Source organism: Equus przewalskii, chromosome 15 (assembly GCF_037783145.1).
Source record: "Equus przewalskii isolate Varuska chromosome 15, EquPr2, whole genome shotgun sequence".
Lineage (NCBI taxonomy): Eukaryota > Metazoa > Chordata > Mammalia > Perissodactyla > Equidae > Equus > Equus przewalskii.
In genome coordinates this window covers 49,401,919-49,416,181 of record NC_091845.1, presented here as the reverse complement: position 1 = coordinate 49,416,181, position 14,263 = coordinate 49,401,919, and the positions used below count along the sequence as shown (strand labels likewise).

General features: G+C 35.0%; 1 protein-coding gene across 10 annotated transcripts in view; it reads left to right on the top strand.

The window, feature by feature from the left end:
• The window catches only part of GOLGA4 (golgin A4), a 128,480-nt gene that overhangs the window by 85,827 nt on the left and 28,390 nt on the right, over positions 1 to 14,263 (top strand). For all 10 annotated transcript variants that reach the window (XM_008528037.2, XM_008528036.2, XM_008528035.2 and 7 more), the window contains 5 exons: positions 73 to 203; positions 7,096 to 7,209; positions 9,125 to 9,145; positions 9,330 to 9,398; positions 12,093 to 12,168. In XM_008528037.2, coding sequence (XP_008526259.1) covers positions 73 to 203; positions 7,096 to 7,209; positions 9,125 to 9,145; positions 9,330 to 9,398; positions 12,093 to 12,168 — 411 coding nt within the window. The remainder of the gene's footprint in view (positions 1 to 72; positions 204 to 7,095; positions 7,210 to 9,124; positions 9,146 to 9,329; positions 9,399 to 12,092; positions 12,169 to 14,263) is intronic.

The window sequence follows — 14,263 nt, the reverse complement described above, 5'->3', positions numbered from 1 at the left end:
CTGAAATTGGGATATAGATATTCATTCTTACCTAACGTGTTTTCTTGTATATGTCCATTTTTTATTCATTAGATAAAGCCCAGGAAGTGGAGGCTGAACTTTTGGAAAGCCATCAAGAAGAGACAAATCAGTTATATAAAAAAATTGCAGAGAAAGAAGATGATCTAAAACGAACAGCTAAAAGATATGAAGAAATCCTTGATGTACCTTATTTTCTCTTTCTCTTTTGAAATTTAGCTATAATAGAGTTCATGGTAGTGCTAAAGAAGATTAGGCTATCAAGTTTCCTGTTTAATGTAGAGAGTTTTTTGGCTCACTATTATTCAAATTATTATTTCTGCACTGTATGCAGATTTATGAGTCTAACTGATTTCTGCCAGGATTGTAGTTTCATGAGCAGATTGTGCTAACCAGGCAGTATGGTCCACTTGGCACGAATAGACGCAGCAGTGAGTTACTCAGGGGAAGAAGGGATTCTTTTCTCCGTCTTTCTCTCAGAGTCATACTAAGTGGTGAGAGAACCAGACTAAGAATTGAGAGCTTGTGCTTGGGTGAAGTAATGGAATAGTTAGTGTGTGGCTGCTTAGCTTAGCTTGGATCTTTCCAGGAGGGCCAGTTAACTTTATTCCATCCCTACCCAGTTTGCATGGTTTTGTTGGTCTCAAGGGAGAAAAAAAGATGGAATGCATCAGGCAAATCTTTATATTTAGTGGACAGTTAGTTCAATGTACTTAATTATACTACTGATAGATTAGCATTGTCATTTTTGTATATGAAGGTATTCCATGAATGTTAGTATTTTGGACTCCAGAACATTTTCAAATGTGAAACAATGTAAATTATTCTTGGTTGGGTTGCAGATTCTTTAGTTACTCCAAACCTTTCCTATACGCCAAGAACCATTTCATGATTAAGAATGCGTAAATCGGAGACTCATGCCTCAACTGACTATGGCAGCAATAGAAGTCTGAGCCAGAAACAGATTCTGATAATTATTATTTTAAATGTAATTGAAAAGGCTGAAGTTCCAGGATATGATACATGCATATAAATGCCAACTTTGTGTAATTTTTGAGCCTTAAATCTCATTATGAACAGATTTGAATAATTTCACATTTCCTTATACTTTCATAGAGTATGTATGTGTGAAGTTTTAAAAAAGTAGTATTGTTTCTTGAAAGCTTAGAGAATGTTGAAATCAGAAGATATTTTAAAGCTAGTTTAGTTTCGTCTTCTGTTTGTTTGCAGAAGCAAAAGCATGTTCAGCATAGTTAAATAATTTGTCTAAAACTACATAGTGAGTGGTAGAGCCGTGACTCTTCATTAGCTTCCATGTATTTTATAAAGACTTCCCCCTAAGAAAGGAACTTGGGGAAGGTAACAGTTATTTATCATGGATAAGTAAGTTAGAGAGCTTTATTTGCAGTGGGTAAACTGTGCTGCAGCTCTAGAATTTCCCTTTTGTGAATTATTTCTCTGTCTCGACGTGTGGGGTCTCAGACAGTAGATTTTCCAAGGCGTATGACAAACCTCCATATGTAGAGGGGTGAGGGAGCTGGGAGACAGGTAATAGACAGGTAGGTTAACCTCTGGTGTGGTTCTCCTTGAAAATCTGCTGTTTATTAGGGAAATTAAGGGAATGGTTCTCCAAGCTTGAGACTTGAAGTATTAAAGCAAGTGGTCAGGAAGTCGAGGGTGGGCAAAGGAGTTGGGTAGTCTCTTCTCAAAGCCAGTTCTTGTGCCTGAGACCAGCACTGTCTTTGAGAAATATAGTGCAAGCCACAAATGTGAGCCACTTGTGTAATTTTAAATTTTCTAGTAGCCACTTTAAAAAAAGAAAAAGAAACCGATGAACTTAATTTTAATGTTAACTAATTCATTATATCCAAAATATTATCATTTCAATATGTAATCAATATAAAAATTATATATGTGTTAATTCTTTGAGATTCAGTGTGCTTTTACATTTACAGCCCATCTCAGTTTGGACTAGCCACATTTCAGGTGCTCATAGCCATAGTTCTAGGGTCGCTAGTGCTACTATATTGAACAGTGTAGCCTTTCAACTGCCAGGTCTAGGCTGACTTTTTGATTAAATAGTCCCCATTTCAACACAGAAATGCATACTCTTTAAGAATTTCTTTTTAAAAATGCAAATATTACTAAAAGGGGTATTAGCAGTTCTCAAAAAATACCATATTGCTTTGATTCTGAGACATACTCTCTACCATTCTCCCACTTAAAAATTTCTGGAATTAGACCTTTATATGGGATTTGTATGTGTTATGTAGTGATGTTTTTTCCCCTCTCGGAAAAACTATTATTAGATTGATGATTTGTCTTCATGATGGCATTGTAGAATGCTGTGTTTTTGTTATCTATTAAAATAATTCTGTGATTTGTTAATACCAAAATGGAGCACAGAGACATTTTCATTTTCCTACCTTTACTATCCTAGATAACATTCTTATCATTCCGTCCCCTATGTGGAGAAGCTGTGAACTTTTGTCGTTTTTGATTCGCACCTACTATCTTCTTTGGCCCTCACACATAGACATCCACACACCTTTTTAGGACATGAAATCTGCTTGTCTTCCCTGGTTTGCTAAGCAGAGAAGTCATCTGTCCTCCTTTAGTGGTGTGTCTCAGCACCATGTCCAACATGTACTAGACCTTCAGGACATGGCTTTTCATTGAATCATATTGCATCTTCCTCTCTCCTTTACTTCGCCACTGCAGCCACAATGTGGGCTACCATTTTTCGTGTGATCTGGTCTGTTGTGGTAATTTCCTACCTTATCTGCTTGCTGCTGTTTTGTTTTTTTTGAACTAAGGTATTCCTCTCTTTCTGTCAGACTTATTCTCTGTCTTGAAACAAAGATGGGATCATATCATTTCTCCTAAATACCTCCAGTGGCTTCCCATTGTCCCAGTGATACCTCTTCCAGTTTAGTCTGTGTTCTAGCCAAACTCAGCCTTACCTTGTTCTTCATCATATTTTACCTTTGCTCATGCTTTTCAGTGCCTAAAGATCGCATTCTCAAACTTCAGGAATTAGTGCAGCTCTCTTTTTGCCTAAGAAATTAGTACCATTTCTCTTTTTGCCTTAAAAAGAGCTTTAAATTTAACTTTAATTTAGAAAAAAATTTTTGAATCAAATGTATTCACATAATATACAAATAATATAAAAATAATATAAAAAGTATAGTTGGACAATGGTCTATAATAAAAATTGCACCAATTCTTGTTCTCTGTATTCTACATCCTGTATCTCTTCTGTCCACAGGTAACCATTAGTTTCTTATGTAATAGTCCAGTGTTTCCGTATGTAAACAGAAACAAAACTGAAATATATTCTTTTCTTTCCCTTTCCTACCCAAAAGTTAGCTTTTGAATATATTTATCTGCATCATATTATTTTCGCTTACAATTTTTTAAAACCCCTTAAATAGAATTAATTGCATCTGTGTTCCTTTGGTACTCATTTGTATTTATTACTTCACTTTAACATGTACTTTTTGTCATACATACTAAAGTGTGTAGGAAAGTATTAATGTATCTGTCCCATCTTCTAGACTGTAAGCATCTTGTGGGCAGGGACTTTGTTATTCATCTCTTAGTCTTGAGGACCTAGCCAAGTGCTTGGTACATACTGACACTTGGTAAATTTGAAGGAGGTGATACATTGTAGAGTGGGAAAAATTCATTTTGGAAGAGGAGGTGGTGACATCTCAAAGGAGTTGAGTACTCACAAGTCAGGGAGCTTATCTAATAGCCTAGTCCCAACCTCAGAGCAATCTCACTAGGAGATCTCTTTTTGATAGTTCATTATTAGTGTATAGAAATGCAGGAGACTTTTGTGTATTGATTTTGTATCCTGTAATTTTACTGAATTTGTTTACTAGTTCTAACAGTTTTTTGATGGAGTCTGTGGGGTTTTCTATGTATAGTATCATATCATTTGCAAATAGTGACAGTTTTACTTCTTCCTTTCCAATTTGGATGTCTTCTATTTCCTTTTCCTGCGTAATTGCTCTGGCTAGGACTCCCAGTACTATGCTAAATAGGAGTGGCGAGAGTGGGCATCCTTGTCTTCTTCCTGAGCTTTGAGGAAAGACTTTCAGCTTTTCACCATTGAGTATGATGTTTGCTGTGGCCTTGTCATATATAGCTTTTATTATGTTGAGGTATGTTCCCTCTATACCCATTATATTGAGAGTTTTTGTCATAAATGAACGTTGAATTTTTTCAAATGCTTTTTCTACATCTATTGAGATAATCAGATGGTTTTTATCCTCCATTTTGTTAATGTGGTGTATCATGTTGACTGATTTGCAGATGTTGAACCACCCTTGCATCCCTAGGATAAATCCTACTTGATCCAAGTGTATGATCCTTTTAATGTATTTTAAATTTAATTTGCTAATATTTTGTTAAGACTGTTTGCATTTATGTTCATCAGGGATATTGGCCTGTAATTTTCTTTTCTTGTGGCATCCTTGTCTGGTTTTGGTATGAGGATAATGCTGGCCTCATAAAATAAGTTTGGAAGTGGTCCCTCCTCTTCTGTTTTTTTGGAAGAGTTTGAGAAGTGTTGGTATTAATTCTTCTTTGAATGTTTGGCAGAATTCACCAGTGAAGCTGTCTGGTCCTGGACTTTTGTTTGTTGGGAGGTTTTTGATTACTGATTCGCTCTACTTACTAGTAATCAGTCTGTTCAGATTTCTTCTTTCATCATGATTCAGTCTTGATAGGTTGTATGTTTCTGTGAATTTATCCATTTCTTCTGGGTTGTCCAATTTGTTGGCTTATAATTGTTCGTAGTAGTCTCTTACAATCCTTTGTACTTCTGTGTTATCAATTGTAATATCACCTCTTTCATTTCTGATTTTATTTATTTGAGTTCCCTTTTTTGCTTGGTGGGTCTAGCTGAAGGCTTGTCAATTTTGTTTATCTTTTTGAATAAGTAGCACTTACTTTCATTGATCTTCTCTATTAGCTTTTTAGTCTCTATTTCATTTATCTCTGCTCTAATCTTCGTTATTTACTTCCTTCTGCTGACTTTGGGCTTCAGTTGTTCTTTTTCTGGTTCCTTGAAGTGTAAAGTTAGGTTGTTTCAGACTTTTCTTGTTTCTTAACATAGGTATTTATTGCTATGAACTTCCCTCTTAGGACTCCTTTTGCTGCATCCCATAAATTTTGGTATGTTGTATTTCCATTTTCATTTGTTGCAAAGTATTTTTTGATTTTTCTTTTGATTTCCTCTTTGACCCATTGTTTGTTCAGTAGGATGTTGTTTAATCTCCACACATTTGTGAAATTTCCAGCTTTCTTTGTGTAATTAAGTTTTAGTTTCATACCTTTGTGATTGAAAAAGATGCTTGATGTGATTTCGGTAATCTTAAATTTATTAAGACTTGTTTTGTGGCCTAACATATGATCAATGCTGGAAAATGTTTCATATGCACTTGAGAAGAATGTGTATTCTGTTGGTTTTAGATGTTCTGTCAAGTCCATTTGGTCTAACATCAGAAATGTGTCTTAAATTAGAAGTAATACATCAAGAATTCTTTACTAATTCTTAGAGGGCGTGCTTTAGATTAGTATCCTACAACTGTCACGGGAAATGTAGGATGTAGTTAATTGTCATATTAAAATCTGGTCCTAACTGAATAAGTAGCTATGGAGGTGATCCTTTTGAGCAAGGCTGAACCATACTGACACAGATATCTGCATGGGATAGGCGATGGTAGAATAAAAACAGTAAATCAAGACCACGGGCAATAATGTATTTTCAGTAGTTTCTGGTCAATGGTATTTTAGGGATGGTAGCTAGGTTAAAGTAGAGAGATGTCTAAGGAGGCTAGTTAATAGCGATCTCTGCTTTGCTTAAGTCGAGAGAAGGAATTTGTTCTTTTTCACTTGGTCTAAGTTTCATGACAAATGGTATTTAAAATTAGATTTTCCAAGTGTCACATGGTTCATTGCCTTGTTTTATACCATGGGGCCTACTGTTTTTGTTTGTTTTTTGAGAACGATGTTTCTTGGTTCTGGCAAGTCAGCATCTGTTAAATCAGATACCTGTTTGTTGCTGTTTTTCCTGTTTAGTCTCTTGTCCTGTCTTCATTACTCAAATCTAATCAATATTCCAATTCCGAATGTTCTTTTAGCACAAAGGTTATTGCAAGATTTATAAGAGCAAGGAGATATCTGATCTGCTCTGTACAATAAAACACAGCAATTATCAAAACAAATGAAGAAATGTAAGGATGGGCAATAGCTTTTACCAGGGCAGTCGAAACAGAAGAGAAAATGATGTATGTGCCAGATTTTATAAGTAGGATTTTTGGACCAATGTCACATAGTACTTTTGCAGCCTTGTCTGTTTTTTGCAAAGTTCAGGGCAAATGGAGACATCAAATGTACATTGGTTACCAATACACTGTACAGTAGCTAATTTTTTTAAAAAAATAGATTTTAGTTGGACACTTTATCCCCGAAGAACTACTGGTGTGGTTTGGGGGCAGATGTATAGGATATGTGCAGATTTGCTGAACTGGGACAAAGAACCATCTGTTGATACATACAGCCTATCCAAAGGGGCTGGGGGAAAACCCTCTACAACGTGTGTGATCAGTAAGTTGCCAGCTGGTTGAGCAGTGCAGTACATAAAAATATCTACTAGTTTATATTAATGGATATTTTCTGGAAGTCAAATCCAAGGTCTTAAAACACAGGTTTTGTATTATAGTTCTGTCACAACACTGTTATATACCTATTATTGCTTAAACCTGGGAACCTTAGTTTAAGGGGAAAGAAATGACTTGATGAGCTTTTATAAGGTAGCGGACAGAGGGAGTCAGGGTGGAAGAATGCTATCCTAGGAATAGTGAGCAGCATTAAAAAGGGCGTGGAGTTGAAAGTGTGGCGTGAAGAAAAGTGTTTAGAGCACAGTAATGAATTACAATAAAAACCATACAAAAAATGTTTAGGTATTTGTTTCCCCTACAGAGGTAGTTTTTTCTATACCGTGTTGCCTCTCTACCATGTTCTTGTTGATATGTTTGTTTATTAACACACTTTTTTATCCTAAAGGCTCGTGAAGAGGAAATGACTGCAAAAGTAATAGATTTGCAGACTCAACTTGAGGAGCTGCAGACGAAATATCAGCAAAGGCTACAGCAGGAAGAGAACCCTGGCAATGATAAAGTAAGAGGAACTGGACTTCGCTTCACACATTTCTTGAAAACATTGTTATTTCTGTTGTTTGACTCACCTACTAACATACATACGTACCTCATTGTAATCCTAACAAAAACCTTTCAAGAGAGAGATTCTTGCCTCCATTTTATAGGTGGTGAAACTAGGGTTCAAAGAGGTTAAATAAAACGTTCAAACTCACACAATAAATGTTGTATTGGAAATTTAAATCCAGTCATCCAGACTTCAAAACTTAGACATTTCTGTTATACCAGTGCTTCTCAGTCTTTTCCATGGAAAGAGTAGCATAGGAATGTGAACTTCATATCCCTGGGGGTTAGCCAAAAATGGTCTGTAGAAAGTATGATAATTTTAGATTTTTATGTTTTATGCCAAAAATTCATGTAAATTTTATGCTCTATAATATATCCTTATTTGTAGTCACATAAAAATATTTTTTGTTATTACCATTAAGAAAATTTCTGTTTTTCTTCTTGGTTAATGGATCAGATGCAGATGAAATGGGATTATTTTGGAAAATTGGACTGAATTCAAAGAGGTCTGACACTGCATACCAGGCATGTTTATAATCCCAATCTCATAAAATTGACACTATGAAAGATAGGCCATGTTTACCCTGTTGCTTCCTGTTCCTCTGTGCATCCCAACAAGTATATACTCACAGGGCATGTGGGCCCCAGTTTGAGAAACCAGACAGTGTACTGTTCTGCTTCCTAAAGTGTTCTCACTCATCCAGTGTGGCCTTTTCATAGCACTGTCATGAGGGCCTTGGGAAAGTAGGTGGACACTGTTCATGACTTCATCCTCAAGGGTTGTAGAGGATTCATTACAGAATGTCAGTTACCAGATAGCAACTTTCTAGACAACCAAATACATGGATCACTTTTCCATAGTGGAGAGAAGAGACCTTTAATAGGGGCTTTACTGTGCTCTGCCACTTGGTACATATACCTTAATTGTTAGCACCGAGCAAGCTGAGTGGACTGTTCTGTTTCTTTAATAGCTATTAAGTTAGTTTTGTTGTTCTAATTTTTAAAAAAATTTTTTTTTGCATTTGGTCATGATTTGAATATACTGAGTGCTATTACATATTATTTCCAATCAGAAGAGTACATATACTTAACTAACATGTTCTTTTCCTTAGTATCAAAATAAGTATTAATGTTGCATGTTAGTGGCATTTTGATGTGTGTCAGGATACCAGAGTATTGAAACATTATGAAATTAATATTCAGAAAACCTGAATATTAATATTGAGTCCTTTATGTCATAAGAAAGGAGTGAAAATATCCTTAATTTTTATTTTTACTTTAAAAGATATTTTTCTGTTTTATTCTTCATGAATTTTAATCCTTTTCCTTCTTGAGCGTCTTTTGGTGCTACTGGGATATCTTAAATTGCATATCATTGTTGAGTTCAATGCAAACTAATTTGTGATTATAGCTCAGAGTGGATTCCTAGAAATAGTTCTTTAGGAGTTTCCCTAAAGGGCCCATAGGCTTTAAATAAATGTTAGTATGTTTAATTTTTGAAAAATTGCACAAATAATCCATGAATATATTCTTGTAAAACAGTCAGATAATACAGAAGTATATAGAATAAACATTTCTTGGTAAGCACCTCCTCTTCCCAGGTGATAATCCTCTTAGGAGTTAGGTGAGTGACCTTCCAGTCATTTTTCTTTGTGTTTACCTATGTTTGTATCCGTTTACACTGTAAAGGTTTGTATAGCAAAATATACCAGGTTTAAAAGCAAATATTTAAAGTTGTCTCATCTCAAATCTGACCACTCTCTTAAGACTATAGCACTAAATTCTTACTTCCTTATGATTTCATATTGCTCTGTTTTATTGTTTCTTGTAGAATTTATTGTATACACTCATTTTTTCTTTTTCATTTTCAGGTAACAATTATGGAGCTACAGGTAAGAATAGCTCTTCACTGAATTTCACTGAGGGTAGTACATTTTCAGGAGTATTCTGTGTTTTAAGTTAAAACATAAAGAGACTGTTTTAACAAGGAAAAATTGACCAAGCAGTACAGAAATGTGTCCAGGCAGTGATGAAACCCATATGCATTTCACATCTTACTTTTTTGTTTTCTTTCAGACACAACTAGCACAGAAGACTACTCTAATCAGCGATTCAAAGTTGAAAGAGCAAGAGTTTAGAGAACAGGTACAGGTCTAATTGGTGCTTTTTAGACGTCTTGAGATGCTATCTGGATATCCTATGTTAATTGCTGAATGTCCGATTAGTTGTAGATTCGACGGGGGAGAGACAAAGAAGACCTCTCACTCCGCCATCTTGGTCCCGCCCCCTCTAATTGGTGCTTTTTATTTTTAACTGACTGCCTTAATTTATGTCAGTTTGTACTTGGATCTCATTTAGCTAATTTTTTAAAAGAGCTGATTTAACATCGATTTAATAGTTGGCTTTGCAATTTGTCTTACACGGAAAATTTTAGTTCCAAATCTAAAGGTGCTAGAGGATATCTCTGTAAATTTGTGATCACATATATTTAAACAAGAATTTTTTTTTTTAAAGATTTTATTTTTTTCCTTTTTCTCCCCAAAGCCCCCCAGTACATAGTTGTATATTCTTCGTTGTGGGTCCTTCTAGTTGTGGCATGTGGGACGCTGCCTCAGCATGGTTTGATGAGTAGTGTCATGTCCGCGCCCAGGATTCAAACCAACGAAACACTGGCCCGCCTGCAGCGGAGCGCAGGAACTTAACCACTCGGCCACGGGGCCAGCCCCTAAACAAGAATATTTGCATCCTGTTATTTCTGGTGCTTAACAATTTGGATAACAATTTGTGTTTGTTTAATTTGTAATAACTTCAGTCCTAAAAAAGGTGTTTTTTTTGCTGTTATCAGAGGGACAATACATTGACATCAATCTTGACTACTTTTTTATGGTAGTTAAATTGTCTTGATTTAATATGATTTGTCCATATGTGATCCAGTACAGAAATTTGATTTAAATAGGACCATGTGTATATGCCTAGAAGGATGCAGAAGCATGCAGACACCAGTGTATGTGTATCTGTGGTGCATGGTCTTTAGTAGTCTTTTTCCAAACTCTGGAGGAATAGTGACTCAAGTCAGCAGGCTAAGTTTGAAGGCTAAATCTCCAGGGATTTTCCCGTTTTCTTAAAATTCATACATACAAAAATCTTGATAATTGTTGAAACTAGGTGATGGATGGGTATATGGGTGTTACTTTTACCATACTTTCTATATTTCAGTATGTTTGAAAATTTTCATAAAAAATTCATAAAGATAGGTGCTAAGTCTGAATGTTACTTAATTTTTTTCTACTTCCCAGTGGTTTAGCTTTTCTCATTTATTCTCAAGATTACTGCTTTAAAATTCTTTTCTTTTAGCATCCTCAAATCTTCAAACTGCGTGACAGTTTTTGTGTTAGTTATTTTTATAGTGGTAAAATGCACAACATAGAATTTACCATTTTAACCATTTTAAAGTACATAATTCATTGGCATTTAGTTCATCACAGTATTGTGAAACCATCACCATTATCTCATTCAAGAACATTTCATCACCCCAAAAGGAAACCGCATGCCCATTAAGCAGTCACTTCCCATTACCTCCTTCCCTGAGGCTCTGGCAACCAGTAATCTGCTTTCTGTGTCTGTGGATTTGCCTTTTCTGAGTATTTTATGTAAATAGAATCATCTATACATGGCCTTTTTTATCTGATTTTTTTTCACTTAGCATGATGTTTTTAAGGTTCATCCATGTTGTACTTCATTCCTTTTTATGGCTGAATAGTATTCCATTGTATGGATGTACCAAATTTTGTTTATCCATTCATCAGTTGATGGACATTTGGGTTATTTCTACTTTTTGACTATTGTGAATGGTACTGCTAGGAACATTGTATACAAGTTTTTGTTTGAACACTTGTTTCGTTCTTTGGGCTATATACCCAGGAGTGAAATTGCTAGATTATGGGGTAATTATATGTTTAACTTTTTGAGGAACCACCAAACTGTTTTACATAGTGGCGCCATTTTACATTTCCCCCAACAAAGTATAAGGATTCTAATTTCTTCACATCCTTGCCAACAAGTTTTTTGATTATAGCCATCCTAGTTGGTATGAAGAGGTATTTCATTATGGTTTTAATTTGCATTTTCCTAACGGCTAATGATGTTGAGCATCTTATCATCTGCTTGTTGGCCATTTTTATGTCTTCTTTAGAGCAATGTCTATTCAAGTCCTTTGCTCATTTTTTAGTTGGGTTATTTGTGGGGTTTTTTGTTGTTGAGTTGTAAATGTTCTGTATATATTCTGGGTACAAGTCCCTTATCAGATACTTGATTTGCAAATATTTTCTCCCAATCTGTGGGTTGTCTTTTTCACTTTCTTTTTTTTTTTTTCAATTTGAGGAAGATTAGCCCTGAGCTAACTACTGCCAGTCCTCCTCTTTTTTTTTTTTTGCTGAGGAAGCCTGGCCCTGAGCTAACATCGTGCCCATCTTCCTCTACTTTATATGTGGGACGCCTACCACAGCATGGCGTGCCAAGTGGTGCCATGTCCACACCCGGGATTCAAACCAGCGAACCCTGGGCCGCCGAGAAGCAGAACGTGCGAACTTAACCGCTGTGCCACCGGGCCGGCCCCTTCACTTTCTTGATAATGAAAGTTCTGCTTTTGATCAAGTCCAGTTTATATGTAAATTTTCTTTCATTGTGCTTTTGGTGTCACATCTAAGACACCATTTGTAGTAATTTTATTTGCCTATATTCTGTCTTTATCAATAAAAAATCTAGTTACTACAGCAGTTCTTTTTTTTACATCTAATTTTCACATGAATCTTACAATATGATTTGAATATTTATTTTTAGATTCACAATTTAGAAGACCGTTTGAAGAAATATGAAAAGAATGTATATGCAACAACTGTGGGAACACCTTATAAAGGTAAGAATGATCCTCTCATATCATGTTATCCATGGTTATTTCTTATTGCTGGACTTCTGGATGATTTATTTTTGACTTTGCTATTCTAATTCATTATAATGAATATATTTTACCTTTGTAATTCATCAGTAATAGCTAGTTTTAGGGAAAGAATGGTAGTAATCTAAAATAAAATTAATGCCTATTTGTTGTAAAGAAAAAAATCAAACAGTGCTGCAGTATATAAGTAAAACTGCAAGTTCCCACTTGATTCTCCACTCTGCAGATGGACCTAGTTTACAATTTATATATATTTTTCCAGACTCTTCTGTATGTATGCAAACATTTATGTAATCTACTACAAACACTCACACACACACAGAGTTATACATTTTAGATGCCTCTGTTTTTTACTATTACAATAATGCCGTAATTACTAATTTTAAACCAGGATTTAAGGAGAAAATAATTTCATAAAAATTCTTATATTCAAGGTGGGAAAAGATGATTTGGAAATATTATTCTTTTGATTTAAATAATGTATGCCACTTAAAAAGGATTTTAAAGATGAGCTTGGGTCTTTACATAGTTGTTCCCTTGAGATAATCGTGATCTTTGAATAATCTCATAACCATTTTCCATTCTCAGCTCTCCACTGCCTTACTGCATTCAGCATAGTTTTATTTTGCTAAATGTTTTCTAAAGCTTTCTGCTTTTTCATGAGAGGCACTAGGTCATGAATCTAAGCCAATTTTGCATTCTTTTGAGTTTTTGAAAACTTATTTATTGCTATGAAATAACATAAGATATTATACAGTTTTTAATTAAATGAAGACTTGCTTTGGAGTCTTTCCAAAATACTCTTCAAAAAGAAGAGAAAACCAATTTGCCAGTTTCCTATGGCTCATTGCAGAGAAGACTCCTACTACAAAGATTGTTTGCCGTAGCTAACAATGTATGTGATTCTTGGCATAGAACTGCTGAATCAGTGCCCAGCAGTGCATAGAGAATAGTATTGATTCTATTGATTAGTTTCAACTTAAGAATTTCATAATTTTCTTTTTTTCTCTGTTTTAAATTTAAAATGAACACATGTGCAGTTTATTTAATAACTAACACATAGATACTAAGTGCCAAGCACTCATATAAAACAAATTTTGTATATCAACTCATTTAATCCTCTCAACAACCCAAGCAGTCTGGTTGAATATGTACATTAATCTCTTTACCATGCTGCATCTTTAAGGAGTCAGAGTGAAATGAGCACCCACCAAGCAGGAAGAAATAAAACATTATCAGTTCTTTAGAAGCCTCTGTGTATGCCTCTACAATAACATCTTTATTCCTCCCCTCATACTGACTTTATGTTAATCATTCTCTTTTTCTTTTTTATCATTTACTACATATATATATATATATATATATTTCTAAGCAATAGTTTCTTTAGATTTTGCTTGTTTTGGTGCTTTGTGTAATACAATCATACTATAAGCTTGTGTGACCTGTTGGATTTTTTTGCTTGAGATAAGGTTGGAGATGCATCCATGTTGTGTGTAGCTGTGGTTTACTCTTTTCCACTTATTAATTTTGTACATTCTTGTACGTGTCTCTTGGTATACCACGTGAAACATTTTCTCTATACAACTAAGAGTAGAATTGCTGGGTCATGGGGTGTGAACATTTTTGTGTATATCCTAAACTCAGTTCTATAAACAGAAACTTTCCCACATTATCTATATGGTTACCTTGAGGTGCAGCTTGTATAGGAAAAGCAGGATGAATTCTGTTTCTTTACCAGCTTTAGTATGTATTTTTGAGGGTCTGTTTCTGGCACCTGTCGTCTGTTCCGTTGATCAGTCTGTCTGTGCCTGCTCTAATACTTCACTCTGTTAATTACCATGACTTAGTAATAAGTCTTGCTGTTTGGTTGGGGAAGCCTTCCTACTTTCTTTTTTCAAGAATGTCTTAGCTATTCTTAGCTCTTTGAATGTCCGTATAAATTTTAGAATCAGATTGTCAAATTACACTCACATGCACACGAAGCTGGGAGGATTTTGATTAGGATTGCATTGAATTTATAGAGAAATTAAAGAGAGTTGGCATCTGTGTAGTATTG